Here is a 20439-nt window from a genome sequence, read left to right on the forward strand (position 1 = left end):
CTCGTCTCCACGGGTCCTCGGCGACCTGCTAACTGAGAAAAACGCAAGGATTTTTGTTTGCCGACTATGGGGGTCCACGCTAACGTGATTCAGAAGAAATGCTGCTTTGAACAAGACCCTTTCTGTGTGACACACAGGTCAACAGCACAGAGTAGGTTTCTGGGGTGACACTAGTCACCATGAACTCAGTGCTGTCAGTCCCCCAGGAATCTGAGGGGTGGCCCAGGAGAGCAGCAGAATTTCTTAGAATGTATTTGAAGGAGAAGCCACATGAATCGCAATTATTACTGCTTCATTGGTCGATCCTAGGTGCTGTGACCTGGCTCGCTGTCTGCTTTTAAAATGCGTGACAGTAGTGGAATGTTCCAGAAGAGCCTTCTGTGGGAGGCAGAAGCTGCAGGCTTCCCTTCTCCAGGACCTCACACAGTGCCTGGGGCCTCGGGCAACGCTGCGTTTGCTGACTTGAAATAGAAATGCTAAGTGGGAAGAGGGTCCCGGCTCGGTGCGAACCGCAGGCGGCCGCCCCTCTGCGCAGTGCAATGTCTCGGGATCTGTCTGCATGGAGAGAGCAGGTGGAGGAGGGTGCTCCTGCTGGTTCGGATAGAAAAGGAAACGGAGGTCAGAAAGGCCGGCCTCGGGCATCAGGGGCCTGGCTGGGAGGGCCGGCACTCCGGTCCTCCTGGGCAGCTTGCTTCCCTCTAAACCACAGCTCCGTCCTCTTCCGCAGAGCGGGGTGCCGAGGTCAGCACTCTGGTGAAGACTCAAGACTCTGTGCGTCAAGTTCCTACTGGTCACGGAGTTCATGGTGGCTGTCACCACCCCGGAAACCCACACAGTGCTCCTGGTCCATATGTCACACGCGAAGGGCGTCTCTGAGGATAACACTAACCTTTGACCCCGTGGTTTGCAGCACACAGATCCCTGCATTTTCTCAACTGGCAGCATCGCTGGCTGACTTTTTTAAAAGGGCTACGCGAGGCTTGTTTGCTGTCTCCTGCCCTGGTTTCCTGGGTCCCGTGGGGGAGAAGGTCACGTGAGGGTCTACAGGGGGCTCAGTCAGGTGTCCCTCTTATTCACCCTAAGATATGATGCACCAATCCCCCCAGCGTGCCCGCGGATAAGCGTGGGTTCCGAGCACGCGCTCACACGCGGTCCCGTTTCGGGGCGCTGCCGGTGCAGTGTGTGCTGTGGGCTTTGCTGGAGCAGCATCTGGAGTGCTGTAACGTCTGAGGCGCGGACCTGGGTGTGGACGCGCTCTGGTTCCTAGGTGCCCCCGGGCAGCTAGGCGACCGCAGGAAAGAAGTTACAAAGGTTTTACAGGTGTCCATACTCCCCTGCTCTGTTTAGCGGTGGAGGAACCCAGGCTCCCCAGAGTCCTCCAGCCACAGCCTTCACTGGGGCGGCGCCGAGGCAGTGGGCGCGGGCTCTTTTATTTAAGTGTCTTCAGTGTCCATCATCCTGTGAGTAAATAAACGGAATTTTGATCACTCGAACCCTTCAAACCCAACCTCCAAACATTCGCTGAGACAGAGAAATCCGTGAGCAATGTTCCCTTATCACCCCCGCACTGCTTCTTCTAGTCTACGTTACCACTCCAACTGGTAATTTCAGAAGTAAAAGTTTTTAGTTGTTTTCATCCAAAGACACTTCACGCTTTCTTGTATTTCCCCCTCTGAGAATAAACAAGCCTCGTTTGTTTTGTGGGCCGCAGAAAAAGTTGAACAGCATTTATCTGAAAATAAACAGGATTTATAAAATTTACAAAGACTTCCCTAACATGCAGCTGGGAAGATAAGACTGTATTTTAAGAATTAAGTTAGACCAGATGTGAAATAACAGACTGTCACAGCATCTTTGAAACAACAGGGGTGAGAACCCCATGGGAGATTAACGAGTCTATTACATTTAAATACGGTTTATTTATTTATCTATTTTTTTTTTTCTTTTAAGACCAAAACAGAAGGTCACGGATTCAGAACTAGCTTGCGAGCAGGCTCATCAGTATCTTGTTACCAAAGCAAAAAACAGATGGTCAGACTTGTCTAAGGTAAGAAAACGCTTCTTTTGTTGAAAGGAAATCTATTTCAATATCCTGAGATCGTTGGGATGATCAAGCTGAGATGGGAAAACAACTTTGTAGACCCAATTTGGTGACTCCTTTTATTCTTAAAATACTTTTTCAAAATAAATTCTCACATTCGAGGTCGATCGATGTCTAGAAAAACAAGTAATTGTAGGAGTTATATGGACAGAAATTCCTGGCTTTATCTCAGGTTTGATATGAAGTCAAAACTTAAATGGAAGATATAGTCGTACTTATTTTTACACAGTTATAAACATGCATTTCAAAGAAATATTTCTTGCTGTCTTGCCAAGATGAGAGAAAGCCCCATGTGAAGGCGCGTGTACGTGGGCCAGTGGTGTCGAGATGGGAAACAGCCCTACGGACAGCCTGCAGGCCAGGAGACCGAGTGTGAGGGGCGTGGCTCGTCCTGCATGCAGGGCGTGCCAGAGACGGCAGTTTTCACACTGGATTGTCTTTTGCTCCTTGGCAGCAGGACCTCTTGCTACGGCTTGGCTGCTAGTCTCTTGTTGAGTGATGGGTAGTGTGACTCAGCTGCTGTTCTGTCTGTACCCTTTCTACATGATGTCTTTTGAAACATGGATTTTTTTTTTCTAACATAGTCAAACCCATTACCATGTCCTGGGGCCTTCCTGAGGACACGCCGCCCTGAGGCCATGCAGGTGCCCTCCGTACTCCTCAGGGCCTCTCGCTCCACCCTCCACCCTCAGGTCTGGGAACCTGGTGTTTCAGAGGCGTCATGAGCCAGGGACCCAGTTCCACCTGGAGATCCAGGTGTCCCAGTGCCATAAAGTCAAGTCCCCGCTCCCCGCTCCCCGCCTGCAGCCTCGCCGCCGTCCTGAGTCGGGGCCTGCAGACGTTTCTGGGCTGTTCGTTCTGTTCCACTGGTCCGTCTGTCTGTCCTGGCACCAATACCACGTCTTCGTCGTCTCCGTAGCTTAGGGACACGTCTTCATTAGCTGGTAGGCGAGCCCCGCCTCGTTCTCCAAGAGATTTTGAAACACTGTCAAGTTCCACAGAGAAGAAAAAACTTAGTGGGACGTTTGGGGAGAAATGACATCTTTACTATTTGGAGTCTCCCAATTCACGAACATAGGGCATTTCTGCTTATTTTTATCTTTTTTAGTATCTTTCAATGAAGACTTTTCTGTACAGAGGTCTTGCAGTCATTTGTAAGATTTATTCCTAGGACTTTCCATTTTTGATGCTATCGCGAATGTTATTTTTTAAAAATTCATTTTCTGTGTCTGCTATACAAAAATGTGGATGATTTTGCCTATCAATATAGAATCCAGATTTCTTGCTAAACCCTCTTATTATAATAATTTATTTGTGAGTTCCTTGTATTCCTATATGTACAGTCAAGTCATCTATGACTAAGGACAATGGTATTTTTTCCAGTCCTATCACTCGTTGTACCTTTTATTCCTTTATCTTGAATAACCACATTGTCCTCCAGCACAGCGCAGGTGTCCTCATCTTGTCCCTGACCAGGGGGCGTGTTGTGATTTCCCACCATTAAGCGTGATGCTGGCCGAGGACTTGGTAGATGTGCCCATTGCGCCTGCCTCACGGTGTGGCAACGAGAGGTTTAAATGAGCCGTTGCTTGGGAACAATCTAAGACAGTGCTGAGAGCCGTGTGTTACCTGCTCTTCCGGTCTGCGGTCCTCTTCCACGCCGGACAAACCCCAGATACACTTCGCTCCCCTCAGGGCCATCGAATGGCACCATGTCATCTCGTCATAACGGCCGGTGTCAGACGTCCCCGATTCCCCCTCGCACGGCTGTCTCCGCTTCAGTCTCACTTCCCAGGCTCCGCTGGGCCTGCATGTCTGATAGTTTTTGAATCCAAGGTGTCGGTCAGAAGAATCCAGGTCACACAGCTGAGACCGCTCGTGACCCAGAAACGAGCCCGTCCAATACAGAACGCTCGTTTGCGTCGGCTCTGTCGCCTTCTTTAGAGGAATGAAGGGCATCTGGAACTTAGATAAAAACAAAATTAAGCAGGCGGGTGGGGCAGCAGGAACAGGGGGGATATCTTCGATTGTTCCAGATGGTCGCCCTCGAACATCCTAACACCACCGTAGACACGCTGTCTATGTTACTAACTGCCATCTCCTCGCGTTGTAGAATTTCATAGAAACTGATAATGAGGGCAACGGCATTCTTCGACGCCGCGACATTAAGAACGCGCTGTACGGGTTTGACATTCCCCTCACGCCGCGAGAGTTCGAAAAGCTGTGGATGAGGTACGTGGCATCTGAAGCTTGGCTCTTTTCCTTTCCGACGGTCTTGGGTTCCTTGCCGCAAGTTCAGCGCCACCCTCCCGTCACTCCTTGGGGTGAGGTGGGGCCGGGCGTGGTCCTCGCTTGGCCGTACGTGTCCTGCATCGTGGTCGCTGTTCCTGCTCCGCACAGAAACAGCCTTGGTGAACAGGCCGGTCCCAGGAACGTGGAGCCCCAGGGGCAACACCGACCACTGACATCACACGGGAGAGGGTTAACTGCCAAGGAACTGGGAGCTCGAGCCCGGACCTCCCGTTTTAGAGAACTAAGTCACCCCTGCCCCAAAGGCTTACCTCTACTCTAACGCCGCAGTAAAAGCAGTCTCTCCCCATTGCCTAAAGATGGAAATCAATACTGGATGACTATTTCATAGATAAGTAACTTGTTGGAAGAAAATAACCAAACTTTTGATAACTTAGAGTAGTTTCCCAGAGGTCTCTTAAACTGCAAATAATATCTAATGTTGGTTACATTTTGCAAAATGCATTTTGGATGGAGCTGTCTTTGCATCCGGCTGCCGGTTGCAATATCCCTCAGTGGGCATCTGAAGTTGGGGGGTGCAGCCTCTTTCCACGTCCCAGACCCCTCTGTGACTTCCCCCTCCTCCGGCACGTGTCCGCCGCGCTTACATTCCTGGGCCGATATTGTGCGTCCTCCAGGGACGAGCTCGCGAAGCGATTCATGTACTTTTTTAGCTTTTCATCTTCCCAAAGCGGAAGGCTGAAATGCTGGCCGAGTTTAGAATTAGGTGGGCTGTTTTGTGTCTAATTTAGAAAAGCAACTGAAGCTCTTACAAAAAATCCTTATTTTTTTTTTAGATCAGTTCCAACATGGGGCCAATTTAGTCGCCTCTCCAGTTCCTTTTTCGGTAGATTAGATGAGCGGGTCTGTCCAAGTAGTCTGCAGATTGGGGTACGGCGGACAGGTGCGTGGCTCTCCCACCGTGTGGGCCTTTTGGATGGCAGAGGTGGCTGGGTAACCCGATGCCGGGGGCAGGAAGCATTCACCCAAATACTGGGGTGCAGCATCAACTGTGGTAGATGCCAGGGGTGGGAACATGTCGGGCAGACATGGGAGAGGAAGCAGGAGTGAGTCCTAATCACCTCACCGAGGTCATCGTTTGGGCGTTATTGACAGGCATTTGCGAACAATGAAACCTGTGATGTGAATGAGCCATGCTTTAGGAAGATGAGTGGGGAATCTCAGAGACAGAATCGGATGGGGCTGGGCACTGGGAAGCTGCTTCTGCATCAGGCTGGGGCAGGACAAGCCCCCGAGCTGGGTGCGGGCTGTGAGGATGAGGCGTTGGAGTCAAATGTCCCCACGCAGGTTTCCCCGGAGCGGGTGGAGTGGAGTGAGTTCCCAGTTTCATGGGAGGCGGACACTCTCTGTTGCGTTCAGCTAAAGTCTCTTTACACATTTATTAACATCATTAAGCACACAGATGTCTGCCCTGTGTGGAAAATTGTTTGCGGTCAGAGTTTTACCTACTTCTGTTGAGTCGACCGTGCCCCGTGGAAGGTGAGTGGTTAAGAATGAGGCTGTGCAGCCAGCGTGTGGCCGTGACTCCTGCGTCGCCCTTCGCTGCGTGGTCTCTATCGAGTTACTTCACTTCTCTGTGCTCCATGCTGCTCATCTGCAAAACGGGACTAGTTACCTCTGCTGCCAGCAGCTCACCTTCTCCAGGCTTCAGTCATCTGTCAAATGGGATGGTTATGGGGACCAAATGACATAATATGCGTAGACTACCTGGCATATGTAAGCATAAAATTAGTAGCAAAAAGACTATATAGATTTGAAATTATTATCTGGTTGTAATAGTAATGCACACTCATTTTAGAAGACAGAAAACCCAGAAAAGCATAAAGGGAAAGAACACACCAGTAAAGGCCTGTAAGCAACCCAGTGGGGCTGAGAAACAGGGGTGACTCGGCAGTGTGTTTTCCCCCTCTTTCTGTGTGTTTCCGTGATCTCAGTTCAATCGTCCTCACTCCCATGCACCCTCCTGGCCTGTTCCTCCCAGTGTCTGCCGATAGTGACAGTGGCCCCTCCGTTACCCAGCTGGAGGCACTGAGCAGGCCGGCAGGGCCGGGAGCCTCCTCCCATTGCCTGTACGTGCAGCAGGAGGGGCCTCCTCCCACGGGGTCGTCTCAGGTGTGAGTGAATAAGGACCACGGGGAAGGTGGGGAGCTGCTGGGGCAGGTCTGGGCAGGTCCAAGTCGACTGCCAGAATAGGTAGGCAGAAGCAGGTGGAAAAGCAGCAATCTGCTCTATTAAAAACACAAAATTAGAAAACCAGGTAGAGTATAGACAAGCAAAAACTTTTCAACATCCATTATCCACTCGACATTTCTTAAGCGCATGTGAAGTGCACTATTTCAGAGCTTCGGATTGGTCCAGGAATGTAGTTATGCTGTGGAAGTGAATCAGTGGATTCACCCCCCAAATCTTGCTGGCTTTTAGCACATCAATGTTTTACTTCTCATTCACCCAAAGTCTGTTCGTATCTAGCAGCTCTTCTGGGTAATTTTCTTGCAAGTGGCGATTAGGGATCCCAGCAGGGGTCCCCCCACCGGAGCAGGATCACACACGGGCTTCGGCAGGCTCCAGTCCAGAAATGACACACTCCTGCCCACAGCCCGAGGCCGGTCAGTGGCCCGGCTGACTGCACAGGGCTGGATGGCGTGGGGAGCGTGTGGATGTTAAGTGAGCTGTCAGAGTCACAGGCTGGCTCACTGAGGATTAACGGAATCAAACGTTCCAGGCTGAAGGAGGCCGCTGTGGAAGGAGGCCTGCTAGCCGAGGCCAGATGAGGGTCTTGGAGCCTGAGCTTTCAGGAGCAATATGCTTGGTTTGGTTTGGTTTGGGAGAGAATGCTGGGAATCGGTTATAGGGCGGGGTGCATCCACTCGTTCGTTCATCTGAGCAGTCATTAAACAGACATTTAGAGAGAAACTGTCTAAGTCGCAAGGCCTGTGCTTTGGCTCCACAGAGGAAGACAGCCCCCCGCCCCCAGGGTGCTCACGGCTCCGCAGAGAAGACAGACTTGCAAGCCTGATGACGACCGCAGCACGCCAGGAGGGAAAAGTGTGGGTGGCAGTTGCTGGGGGAGCCATGCGGTGGTTCCGGGAGGGACCCCAAGCAGGTGCGATGCCTGAGTTGAACCTTAATAAGTGTCATTAACCAGGTGGGGTGGGGCATCCAGTGAGCAGAGAGGCCCAGGGACGGAAGGGGAGGGCTGCCGCTCGTATGAGGAGCCTAAGACGCAGCTGGGGTGTCCCACAGGCCTGCTGCCCAAGACCGGGAGGCACCCCCCCACCCCCAGGGAGACGCCCGGGGTGCTCAGCAGCTGCTGCAGCCTCGTTTCGTCAGGTGGAATTCAACTATTTTGGATCTAAAAGAAACTTTGCTGAAAAACCATGAGGAAAGTTGTATTATAGAAACACACAGAAGCCTCAAGTCAGAAAGCAGCGTGTGAGAAACGTCAGCATCGATTATCAGTCGTGAAGCCAGCCAATCACGTGGGCATGACAAAGTTATGGAGAGAAGAATAATGCCCAATTTATGTACATTCCTTGCTATGGTAGGTAAGTTGTCTATTAGTGTTCCCATACAAAAAGAAAAGCTACAAAAAGTCCCTATGTCACATGCACCAGCTTATGAAGAAGACTTAGGACATTAATTAACAGGAAGCTCAGTCGTCCCTGTCAGCTCAGCCAAGGCAGCCTGGAGGGCCCCACTGACTGCCGTGCTGGCGGGACACCTGGACAAGAGAGCCTCGAGCTGGGGAAGGGTCTGAAAGGGCTGAATGAACAGGGTCTTTGGCTTAGAAGAGAGAAAATCGGAGGACAAGGGCGGGGTTTTCTCTTGGAGACGCCGGGTTAGGTCAGCCCTTCGCTCAGAACTCCTTAGTGACAGAATTGCTTCGAAGACGCAGGTTCCCATCTCCGACGTGGCTTTGTCCAAGGCTAGGCCACTGTTTATTGGGGAGCATGGAGAAGGGGTCATGGCGGCCTTGGAAGGGGCCTGGAGCAGACGGTGCCTGACCTTTTGCGACGCCACCGACCTGTCGGACGTGCCCGCGGCACAGCCCACTCCGGCACTTGGGCACGTCGCATTCTGAAGGGCAGCTATGTGCGCCATAAGATTACTCTCACAGGGAGAACTCCTGACTCCCCAAGCTGGACGAGGCGCCATGTCCACCTCCGCTGCCTGGTCTGGGTCATCGGGGTTACGCCAGACTCTCCGACTCCGGGGTCAGTAGCATCAGAAGACACAGCTGTAAGAATCAGCCGCGAAGCCAGGCATAAGGCACAGACCTCCTCAGCAAAGCAACCTGCGAACACGTTCAGCTCACACGTCCAGCCAGATCGCTGTGCATGCGATGAGCGGGCGGAGTAGCCTGATTCCATCATCAGTTAGTGGCCACTGCCACACGCAGATGCGAGCTTTATGGGTCCCCTGTTTATGCGCACATTTTCCCTGGCACATCTGTTGCCGAACCGTTTCAAAATTTAACCTCTGCAGGCAAGACGATTTTTTTAAAACGTTACACAAAGAATCGTATAATGAAGGGTGAAGTTATGTAAGCTGCATTAACTCTTCCATTATTCATATCCCACACAATATTTTAGGTGCAATTGCGCAATCTGGTCTCCCGTTGTCTTGCAATGAGAATAGACTGTTTATGATCCTTATTAACGAGGTCATTGAGAAGTGTCTTTCCGTTCGTTCAGTTTGAGTGTCGTGGCTGAGAGTGTGGTGTTGGCACTCCCTCGAGCACGACCCGCCAGCGTGGCCGGCCCTCACCCCCTGCACACTCCCGAGCTCAGCAGGCACGTGTGACAGCGAGGCTCTCTCTGCAAGGCACACGCGTTGCTGGGCATGGCGAGTCTGTTCGCAAAGAGAGACGGGGCACACTTTCTCTTCAGAAAACTTGCCGCCTATCGGAGAGACGCCTGGACTAGAGGAGGAGGTGGAGGGATGCAGGACCTGTGGCGCCGTGGGCAACAGCGGGCACCCACCCTCTGCACTCGACCCTGCCATGCTCCCCACGCCCTGGAGGAATCGGGGGCTGGGGTGGAGGTGCGGCTCTTTGACTGAGAGGGAGGGAGAGGTCCCGACGGCAGCCGAGGGGTCGTTAGTCAGCTGGGGGCTGTGCACCATTCTTCCAGGCACCCTCCTATAGGAGTAGGGAGCCCTTGGGAGGCTTTATTCAAGGGGTGTCTTGACTGGAGTTGTGTGACTGCTGGTGACACAAGGCTGGGCACAGGCCTGACGCGTTTAGAGAGAGGCGCATGGCCCTGGGATCACCCGGGAAGTTCAAGAAATGGCAGCCCTTCCCTTCCGAGGTCCACGAACGGGAAGCTGAAGTCCCCTTTCTACATACAGCTGTCACCTGATCACCAGTAGTAGGGAAAGCTGTTCGCTGCTAGAGGCACTGGCCCTTCCTTTCTTGAACAAGCCCAGGAGTCGGAGACTCCACAGGCCTCTTTTGTGCGTGTGTCACTTTGTTCCATTGGAGAAACAAAATTCACTGAATCAAGGTAGAATGAGACGCTGGGTCTAGGAGTGCGGTCGCTGGTTACAGATTAGGAAGCCGAGCCCTGTGCTCCGGAGTGGCCAAGGGCCTGGCCTGGAGCCGGAGCTTGCCTACGAGTCCTCCTCCGCTGCCTCTCAGGCATCAGGGGAGTCAGCCTGCCTTGTAAGGTGGAGCCCACGATAAGACATGCTGATAAATCACCCGGGGCAGCAGGGGAGCTTCAGACCTGTGGGTGCAGAAGGAGAGGGGTGGGGGAGGGGGAGGCCTCGGGCTCTGTGGGCCCCTTGGGGACGAGGCCCACTTGGCCTCGGGGAAGGATGGATGGGTCCAGCTCCTGGATTGGCCTGCAGCTTATGGCACAAGTGCATGAAACATTTGTCCAGGCTTCCTACCCTTCGTCCTCTACCCAACACCCAGGGCAGGGGACTGGTCAGTCGGTAAATTCGCCTTCTTCGTTATCCCAATGAGACAAACGCGAAGGGCTCCGTGTGTCCCTGGCGACTGCAGGCTCTGCAGATCCTCCGGCCTCCCGTCAGTCTGCCCCACAGAGGAAGGCCACCGAACCGATGCCCGCAGCAGCGTCCAAACACAGCCTTGGTCCTTGGAGCTCTGAGTTCATTGAGAAAAATCACATCCGCAAACACCATTTTTATCGATTAGATGAGGACCAAGATCTTTTCGTGAAATTCAATTTGCCTGAAAAATTTTTATTGAAGTAATTCTATTCTGTTTGAATAATGTTGGGAGATAAAACCTCTCCATTATGCCTTTTAAAAATGAATTATAATTCAGAAAAATCCCCATAATAGAAAATGACATAAAAGGTACATAGCATAATTCTTATCTTCTTTTCCTTGCTAGTCTCTCATTGGTTGTATATAATCGTCATCTCTTCAAAGAGAAAATGGGGAACTGGAATCAAGTGGCGTTCATTTATTTGAGTTTTAAGACCGAACATTGCTTTTTGAAGGATTTTCTTCTAAACCTTAGCATAGTTCCTTTACATGTATGTGCTCATACATGTAAAAAACAAAAAAGTCGAATGAATGAAAGTGTCGATTTTAGTTTTCTGTGATCTCAACCGTGTTTCTATCAGAATGGCAGGCGAACGAGTTTGGCTGCTGTCTCTTGGGGTGGGCCGAGACCCCCTGATATGAGGTGAGCTTTCTGTGGGTTTCAAACTTCAACGTGCTGTGGGTCGCCCGGGGGTCTTGTTAAATGCAGACTCGGCTCAGGTCTGGTGGTGAGCTGGTGCTGCAGGTCTGCAGACCACACCGGGTGAGGAGGAGCTGGGGGGCCCCTCACAGGTGTTGTCAAAACCCAGAGCAAAGACACACCTTGGCGGCCACCGACGAGAGTTCTCCCTGTTTGTCTTTAAAGCTATGACACCGAGGGCAGAGGGCATATCACTTACCAAGAATTTCTGCAGAAGTTGGGGATTAACTATTCGGAGGACGTCCACCGGCCCTACGTGGAGGATCACTTCAACTTCATGGGTCACTTCACTAAGCCACAGCAGGTACAAGAGGAGGTCAGGGAGCTGCAGCAGAGCGCGGAGAAGACTGTGCCAGCCAGGTGAGTTTGTAAGTATTCCGGGACCAGGAGCTGGCCGCCTGTCTGTTCCCCATTCTCTCCTGTAGCAAATGTCGTTTCGAAGTGGCACCTCCCAGTGCTGGCAAAGCGATCACGAAATGTAACAGTCATTCACTGCTTAAATTCTAGAAATCAGTGCTAAGTCACAGAGCTATGCAGGAGTAAAGACCTATAAGCCCGCCCCGCCTTACCTGGTCACACTCTGTATCATTCATATTTTGTAGGTCGCCCTTGGGAATGGTCCCTTTTAAGTGTGTACTGTATATCGCTCAGCCCCTCCCTGGCCCAACTCGAGTGCAGTTCATGAAGACAGGCTGGTCTTTGCCCAGTGCCTGACACCTGATAGGCACCCGGTGAATATTTGTTGAATGAATGAATGAACAGACATATCCTTTAACTCGGTGCTTCTACTTTGGGGACTTTATCCCTAAGAAGTAATGCAGAAGAGGCCACTGGTTTAGCAACGGGAAGATTTGACTTCCTGTGGGTCCTCAACAAAAGGACCACCTGCCAGTCCCAGTGACCACACTGGATTATAGAGTGTGTCCCCAAAGAATACGCAGAAGCGTATGCCTGTTACGACCGCCGTCGTGAAGACTGTTGAAATGTTTGTGATAAAAGGCTAACTGGAAACGACATTTTAAGCAGTAGTATACTGTGATTGGAACTATGGCACATGTTTTCTGCCTGTCCTCAAGGACCAGAGGTGGTGTGCAAGAGGTGACTTGTGTATGGGTGGCGGGACTACGTGTGATTGTTTTCAAAGCTTAAAACTAGTTACCAGTGTCATATCTCAAAAATGCATGACATAAAGAGAGAATTTTGCCACATTCATAAAACAATGGGAAACATTCTTGACTGGTCTCAGTCCTCGATGGCCGCCCATCAGCACTGCCCAGGCCTGGGACCCTGCCCCAGCTTCGCCACCTGTCTGCCACTCCAGCTCTCTGTCTCGCCACCTCAGTGAGTGAACAACTCGCTAAAGAATCCCCAAAGGACGGCAGGACCCCAGGGACAGAGGGATGAAATGGGATAGCTAAACGGGGTTTAAGAGAAAAGCAGTTTGAACACGCCTCTGAATTATGTCTGTTACCAAGTTAGAAAGAGAACCGAGTTGGTGAACTTCAAAGTAAAAACATGCATAAGATTGGTATAAATCAAACATGCCAAAAAACTAATGAAAAAATGGAATTTGTCTTTATCAGACAGGGCTGGCCTCATTACCCACTCGCGCCTCCCCGTCCCTTCCCCCTGCCACTTGAGAGTAACAAGGCTCTGAGAGGAGGCTCGCGTCCTGGCAGCGTATGGCACGTTCCTTCTTTCCGTGCTTCCGCTTAGTGCGTGAGCGCGGGCCTGCAGCCCACAGGACCCCGCGCCACCAGCCGACGCGTTCCCCATCCCCACGCTCACTCCGTCCTCCTCGCCCTCTCTGCGTGACCGACAAGCCCGACCTCATCGAAATGCGTGACCGGCTTCCATTTTCTCAAAGACGTCAGCCTGTAAAACTGCCAAGTAACTCTGTCCTTCAGGGTGGCCCACTTTTCAATTCCCGTGTCAGTGGCTCTTCCAGATAATCTGTGAGGTTCGATGTTGCCAGGATTTTCTACCTCCTCATTTTTACTGAAACTGATAAGATTGGTAGATGGGAGTCGTGTTCAATTAAAGTGACCCAAACGCCTCTTAAACCTAAGGGACTTCTTTTTGTTTGGAGTATCCTAAATATAGTTTTCAAATTAAGAAAAATTTTCTTGTATACATCTTTGCCCCGCCTTCCTCTTTTTAGCCCTGAGGCGGAGATGCGGGATCAGTGCGGCCATAGGGTCTGGCCACCTGAGTGCGCCCGGGGCCGAAATGCAAATTAAGAGGTAAAGGAGGGAAAGCAGCAGTTCAGAGTGCCCGCAGGCCCAGCCGTGTGTAGGGGGCACTCTGTGGCCATCCCACTGGCCATGACGGTCCCAACCAGGAGCTGGCCAGGGACCCAGAGCAGCAGCAGCTCGTCCCTGAGTGTCAGCCACCACCGGTTCCATTTGGCAGTGGGCACTATCTATGCCGTCAACCCTTGTTGACTCCGTGCGCGTATTTACTCCGCAAGGACAATAATTACTGTCTGGAAACCAGTCCAAGAAATGCTGAATTCCTCAGTATTCGAAAAATCAAACAATGTTTTGATTTTTTATACCTTCATTTGCTTTCATTTTGAAGGACTAAGTGGAATATAATAGCTGTGATGATGATGAGTAATCATTTTGTGACACGGGACCGAATTCAGCTTACACCTGTAAGGGAATCCGAAATGTGGCTGCTGTTGGTATACAGTCACAGTCAGCCAGCTCCCAATGGAGGCCAGCAGTGGGGCCGGGGGGTGGGGGAAGCAGATGACCCTCAGCTCCAAAGTCAATGCTTGCCCTCCCCACCTCCCCGAATATTCTGGACTTCTGACTTTTCTGTTCTTACGGGTGATTTTTCCAGGTATGCTCAAGGAACTGTCCTCTCCACAAATAGGTATTTGAGGTAGTAGACAATTACCAGCGAAGAGTTCATGTTCACAGTTTCTAGCATATGCTTTTCCCTGAGTAAGAGCCCCACAGTCTGAGCCCGTCAGACAAGCACATTGCTCAGCGTGCTAGCGAGAGCTTCTGTAGAGACGGGGTCAGTCGAGGTTGTGGAATTTATCATTAACCCACCATAAGTCAAGTGCAAGATTGTTCATTCTGAAAGATGTCCACACTTCTTTAGTACCTTAATAGTAAGTTGTTCTGTCAAGTTCATAGAAACCTGAACACATTCTACAAGAAAATGAGTCCTCAAGCGGGAGCTAGAGCCGGCCCCTGCCCCTGCCCCTGCTGGGCAAACCTGGCGGGCCCCCGCTGCACCTCGGGCCGTCTACACCGGGGATGATCACTGCCCGCTTCCTTCGGAGGGTTTGTCGAGAAGAATAAACGGCAGAGTGCGTGCGAACAAGCTTCTGGTTTGCCAGTTGATGCTCACGAATGGTGCCTGATAAAAGAGGCCCCCTGCCCCCACCCCGCCAATGCCGACCGGACCGCGCCCCTCCACCCTCCTGCACCCCTGCCTCAGGGGCTGGCGCTGGCTGGCCCTGAGCCCCCAGGAGAGGTCTTCTGATGCAACACCCCGCTGACCCCATCACCTCCTAGTCTTGCTCAGGTGTCACCTTGGCAACACTTCCCTGCACCTCCCTGCTGGAATTGCAGCCTACATCCACAGTGGGCCACCCCCGGTCCCACCACTCACCGGTTCCCTACTAATTCACTAACCGCCCCCCCTCCCTGCACTGATGCCTTCTGTTGACCGTCGGCCCTGCCCCCTGGAGTGGAACTCCCTCTGGTGGGGCCGGTTTGACTCACTCGATGTCCCCAGAGCCGGGAGCTGTTTCTGGCCCGTGATAGGTGCTCGACGAGTCTTCATGGAGAGAACGGATGGGTATTTCTCGCTTGTCTATAATATCACTGCATTTTTTCATTCTTGATCCCATTCTTAAATTACCAAAACTACCAGAAAGACAAGGTGGTAATTTCTCATGTCGTTTTGTTAATAATAAAATGCTAATGATACAGACTTATAATTTTTTTCCAGAATACCTTTTCATGTCAGTGCTATCCCAAGACTGCAAAACATCTTCAAAATTAGTTCTTCGATGAGCCATCGAATCATCGCATTAGAGTGATCACAAAACTCTTGCCTTAAAGAAGTTGTTTTCCTGATTTCAACATGGGTCTAAAACGCATTCTCTTTCAGGGATAAGCTTATGGACCATTATCAAGATATCAGCAAAGCACTGTCCAGACTAGACAGATCCAGAGGCGGCTCCATATCCATGTGCAGGATGCAGAAGGTGCTGCAGGACTGTGGCTGTTCACTCAAGGAGGAGGAGCTGACCCAGCTTCTGCACAGGTTCGCTTTGGCTGGGCCGACCGTTGCTCACTGTCACTTATACTTCCCTGTCCACTCAGCTGGGTGCCATCGAGATAACCGCCACATCTTCCCGCGGCCAGGCTACCTTCTGATGGGTTTGAGTTGACACAAGGCAAAAAGAGAAAGCAACTCGGCGAACGCACAACTTCTCCCTCAGCAGCGTAATCATCACTTTGAACCAGTTTTTATTTTATCCAAGTCGTTCATGCACTTGGGCAGGAGTCAGACAGCTCAGCGAGGCTTCCGAAAAACAGTAGGGCCTTTGCCCTGTCGTGCTCCGCGTCCCCCTCCCCAAGCGTCAGCAGCTCCCAGCGCTTTAACGGCTATCTTTAGTCCCCGTGCATTTCTAAGTGACAAATTCCATAGCTACCTGTTGAGTTTTTACCGTTGGGCCGTGTCTGCTGACTTCCCACCAGGAGGGTGAGGATCAGACTCTCCCGCATCCCGTGCCAGTGCCACCGACCGCCTCACCCCTCAACCCCGCCCTCCACTGCCCCCTGGAAACTCACACAAACACAAACGTATCTGCACAGCCTCCCGTGTCGCTGCGTCTCGGTCGGGGGTCCGTCGGCGTTCAGGCTTCACGTTATCGTGACTAGCGGGTCACTTTTCCTTTCCTATAGTATTTCGTTTTCCCTGCGGTTAATATTTATTTTATTTTTTCTGTTTGCTTAGTTTCCATGTAATTATTATCACTAATTAAACCCCCAGCTCACCCCCACTGGTAAATCTCTTTATTTTAGTGGTTGCTCTAGAGTTGGCAACATAACGCTAACAACTCTCCAAAGTCCCGTTTCAGACAGCACGATGCCACTTCGCGGGTAGCGCGTGTGCCTCACACCAGAGATTCCCAACCCTTTCTCCTGTCCCCTACCTATAGCGCTGCTGTCATTCACTTCGCCGATTCACATGCTGTAATCGCCCAACACGTGGTTGTTGTTGCTTTGAACACTAATCTCTGAGATCGGACACGAGTCAGGAAAATGAAAGATGTTATTCTATCTTCATTTATTCTTTCTCCAGTGCTCTTCCTTTCTTTATGTGGATCCAGATTTCTGACTAAATGGCTTTCCTTCTCTCCGAAGAGTGTCTTTCAGCATTTCTCGAAGGGCAGGGCAGCCGGTAATGATTCCACAGTTCCTGTTCGTCTGAGATAGTCTTTACTCCTCCTTCACTTATGACGGATAATTTCACTGGCTATAGAATTCTAAGTTGCTGACTTTTTTTCTTTTGACACTTTAAATATTTCGGTCCACTCATTTCTTGCTTGCATGATTTCTCATGAGAAGCACCATGTAATTCCTGTCTTTGTACCTCTGTAGTAAGTTTCCCCCTGCCCCCCGGCTACTTTCGAGATTTTCTCTTTGTCTTCAGTTTTCCACAGTTTGGCTATGATATGCCCAGATGTTGATTTTTGGGTATTTATCCTGCTTGGTATTTTCTGAGCTTCCTAGATCTGTGCTTTGTGGTTGTCATTAATTTGGGAAAATCCTCAGCCATTATTACTCCAAATGTATTTTCTGGTCCTTTCTCTCTCTCCTTTTTTTTCTCCTTCTGGTATTCAAATTATACAGATATTATGCTCTTTGAAATTGTCCCACCGTTTTTGAATATTCTGTTATTTTTTTTTTTTCCTATTCATTTTCCTCTTTGCATTTTAGTTTGGGAAGTTTTTCTTGACATACTTCAAGCTCAGTGATTTTTTTCATCAGCCATGTTCAGTCTGCCAATGAGTCCATCAAAGACATGTTTCAAGATCGTTCCACTGCTTTTTATTTCCCACATCTCCTTCTGATACTTCCTTAGAGTCCCTCTCTCTCCGCTTACATTATCCCTTTGTCCTTGGGAGTCGTCTGTATTTTCCATTAGGGTCCTTTATGTACTAATCAGAGTTAATTCAAATTCACTGTCCAGTAATTCCAAAATATGTGTCATATCTGAGTCTGGTTCTCATGAATTTAGTGTGAGGTTTTATGTTAAGTTGGGGACGAGTTGGGCTGTGTTGAATGTTGTAGCTGTCAGGTTCTTCCAGCACCCTTGCTTTTGTCCTTTCTGTTTTGGGGGGCTTCCCTGCAGCTCTTTCCATTGTAACCCACTGTTATGATTAAGTTGCTTTATATTTATCATATGATTTTATTGGATAGATTGTTTGTTTCCTGGAGTTTTTAATGTCCTTTCTGTTTTTTCTCGTGTCATTTGCCTTTCTTTTACCTTATCAAATAAAGACAAATCCAGACTTAGTAAAGAGAATTTTTTGAAAAGACTATTGCAGTAGGGAGGGGCGGGCTGTTGTTTAGGGAAAGGAGAATCGTTGCAATAGGGAGGATGCTCTGACCGTGAAATCTGCAAACAGGAAAGAATAAGCAAAGCTAGAAAGAACTGAGTATGGAGGAATAAGATGATTGCATAGCACGATCAGACAGTTGAGGCAGGAACTGTCTTTCCTTGTGGTCAGGGTCTCAGGAAGGGGCACTAAAGAGGGGCTGCTCCACATTCCGATGCTGGCTCAGGCTGAGGGTGGGTCACATCAGGGGTCAGAGAGAGGGAGAGAAGCTTAATTAAAGCTTGGTCAGAGGGCAAGGTTTTTTGTCCAGATTGGTCCCATCTATGAGAATGGGAACTTGGAGGTCTGTGTCCACTTTGTCATAGGCAAACCTAACTGCACCCATGTGCCTTTTCTAAGTCACGTAGGTAAAGAATGGCTCTTTGCCGTAAGCCCTTCTCAGGGACATCAAAGGAAGGCAATTGCTTTAACCGTCGTTGGTTTCTAGAAGTGCGGGACTCAGGTAAAGTTCAACTTGTCAGCCTTCAGCTTTCCCCAGCTTTCTCCCCTACTTTCTATTCTCCTGGGCTTTTCTCCTGGTGCCCTCCATCCTAGAGTCTGGCCCCGTTCTCCTGTCCTGTGTCTGCTGCCCAAGAGTATCCTGGGCTGCCCTGTCGTTCTGGACTGCCTCCCATTCCAACCTTCCATGTCTTTTTACTTCTTAACGTACATCCTTAGTTTGCTGGAGTACTTCCTGAAGTAATCGCCCAAGAAAGGGTAAAAGGAAAGGAAATTTTCTGAGTTCTTGTTTGTCTGAAAATTTTTTTATTCTCCTTCACACAGATGGCTAGCTTGTCTGAGCATAGAATCCTAGGGAGAAAATTATTTTCCCTCAAAATTTCATTGCTTCACTGTGTTCGAGCTGTGAGAAGTCCAATGCTGATGTGTGTGTGTGTGTGTGTGTGTGTGTGTGTGTGTGTGTAAAAGGACCATTTCATCTTCAGATGCCTCTTCTTCTTTAAACAGGTCTTCTCTCGCTAAATCTATTTCCAGCTGAATAAGAATTCATGTGCATTCAATGAATAAATCACGGAAAAATAGCCCCAGATAAATAATTAACTAAATGCTTATAAGAGTGTCTTTTAAAACATAGTTAGGCTTGATACTTTTATAAACGACAAAAGGACTGTGGAATTTTTGTAGTCCACCTTTCAATGCGGGTGATCAACTTTTTTACGAACCGAAACCTTAATAAGGCCCCATGGCTCAGTTGCTTGTTTCTTCTCAAAGACCTCTTGATGATAAACATCTCTGTTATTTGTAATTATATGTAGATTATTCTTTTCTAGATCCAAAATAGACTTTTCTAAAAAAAAAAAAAATTCTGAGATTAGCATATGCATTTGATTTTATTACTAAATTTTAATACCGAGTTGGCAGTTTATCCTGCTGATGAAATAGAGCTGATTGCCCTTCCCTCGCCATCTCCCTCACGCGAGCCAGTGCGTGGGGCCCGGGGAGGCCGCTCTGCAGCTGCGGGTTGGAGAAGCACAGCTCTTGGCTCGTTTTCTTTAGAAGCAGATATCTGAGCCACTGGAAACTTCTCTCTCTGGCTTACCAACGTTCCAGGCTCTTCTTCGACGCCCACTTCATCCTGCTGAACGTTTAGGCGTTAAAGGACCAGGAGCATCCAGGGAAATAAGTTACAGAAATGTGAACGGGGAGTGCAGTTCAACCTTATTTTGAGTTATTTTACATCGTTAATAAAATGGTCTCGTTGTCATGAAACGTATATGTTCTCTCACAATATACTCTGAGCACTGGAAGGTGCTTTCTTCTGCTGCTGGCATCTAGGACGGGAACTGCCGTTTCCACGCGGATGTTCTCGTTGACATACTTAGTCAGGTGGAATTTTTGAGAAAATCCTAAGCCGTATGGGTTTTGTAAAGATATCTTTTGAGTGCTTCCAGCTGACAACTTAGTTTCAACCGTCCCCGAAAAAGAATTCTCGTATGTTTTTACTCGGGTCCCCTTTTCCGTTGACATAGGTCCCTGCCTTTGACTTAGCTCTCTCCCTCTCCCATGCCCCTGCCGCCCCTCAGGGCGGGCTCCGGAGCTCAGGCCTCCAGGCCCGCAGCCTCCAGGCTGCCTCCGACACCGCCAGCCGTCAGATAACGCTGCTCTGCCGCTGTCACGTCCCTGCCCACGCACCTTCATTCGCCTCTGTCACAGGCCACGTTCCTTCGCCGGCATCCCTGTCCCATCTTCCGCTCGCCCAGGCTGTGAGTCCTGTTGTCCAGCCTTCAAGCCTCAGAGCTTCAGGGCAGGACAGTTGGTGGCCTCACCAGCCGGCAGTGGCCCTGCAGTCTCTCCTCCCCTAGCCCTGACCTCGTTCCCTTACGTGGCCGTTTTTGTGCGCGCCTGTCTGCTGTCATAGGTGATTGGTATGCATCACCCGCAGGCCAGGAGCAGTGTCTGCACATTATCCATGTTCTCCACGCCGTTCTGTGCTCCACAAGTGTTGGTTGAATGAGTAAGTGATAGAGTTTTTTATTAATATATTCATTTCTTTCTTTCTTTTGGGACAAGTTGGGGGATCAGCTTGCAAAATAACTCCATCAATTACCTGGACTTCTTGAGAGCAATGGAGAACAGCAAGCTGTCAACTCAGCCAAAAGAAGAAGAAGAGGCCGTGCCAATCGATTTTGCGACACTAAACCCAGAGGAGGTTCTGAAGAA

The 20439-nt window shown here is 50.0% G+C and overlaps 1 protein-coding gene across 1 annotated transcript in view; it reads left to right on the top strand.

Annotated features, from left to right (window-relative positions):
• EFCAB6 (EF-hand calcium binding domain 6) overlaps positions 1-20439 on the top strand; it is a 184416-nt gene that overhangs the window by 133254 nt on the left and 30723 nt on the right. Inside the window, exons 22-26 of the mRNA XM_039863013.1 lie at positions 1951-2047; positions 4215-4333; positions 11292-11486; positions 15261-15416; positions 20290-20431. Of these exons, the coding sequence (XP_039718947.1) occupies positions 1951-2047; positions 4215-4333; positions 11292-11486; positions 15261-15416; positions 20290-20431 (709 nt within the window). The remainder of the gene's footprint in view (positions 1-1950; positions 2048-4214; positions 4334-11291; positions 11487-15260; positions 15417-20289; positions 20432-20439) is intronic.

The sequence above is a fragment of the Pteropus medius genome, unplaced genomic scaffold (genome assembly GCF_902729225.1).
Source record: "Pteropus medius unplaced genomic scaffold, Ma_sr-lr_union100, whole genome shotgun sequence".
In the NCBI taxonomy this organism is placed as follows: Eukaryota; Metazoa; Chordata; class Mammalia; order Chiroptera; family Pteropodidae; genus Pteropus; species Pteropus medius.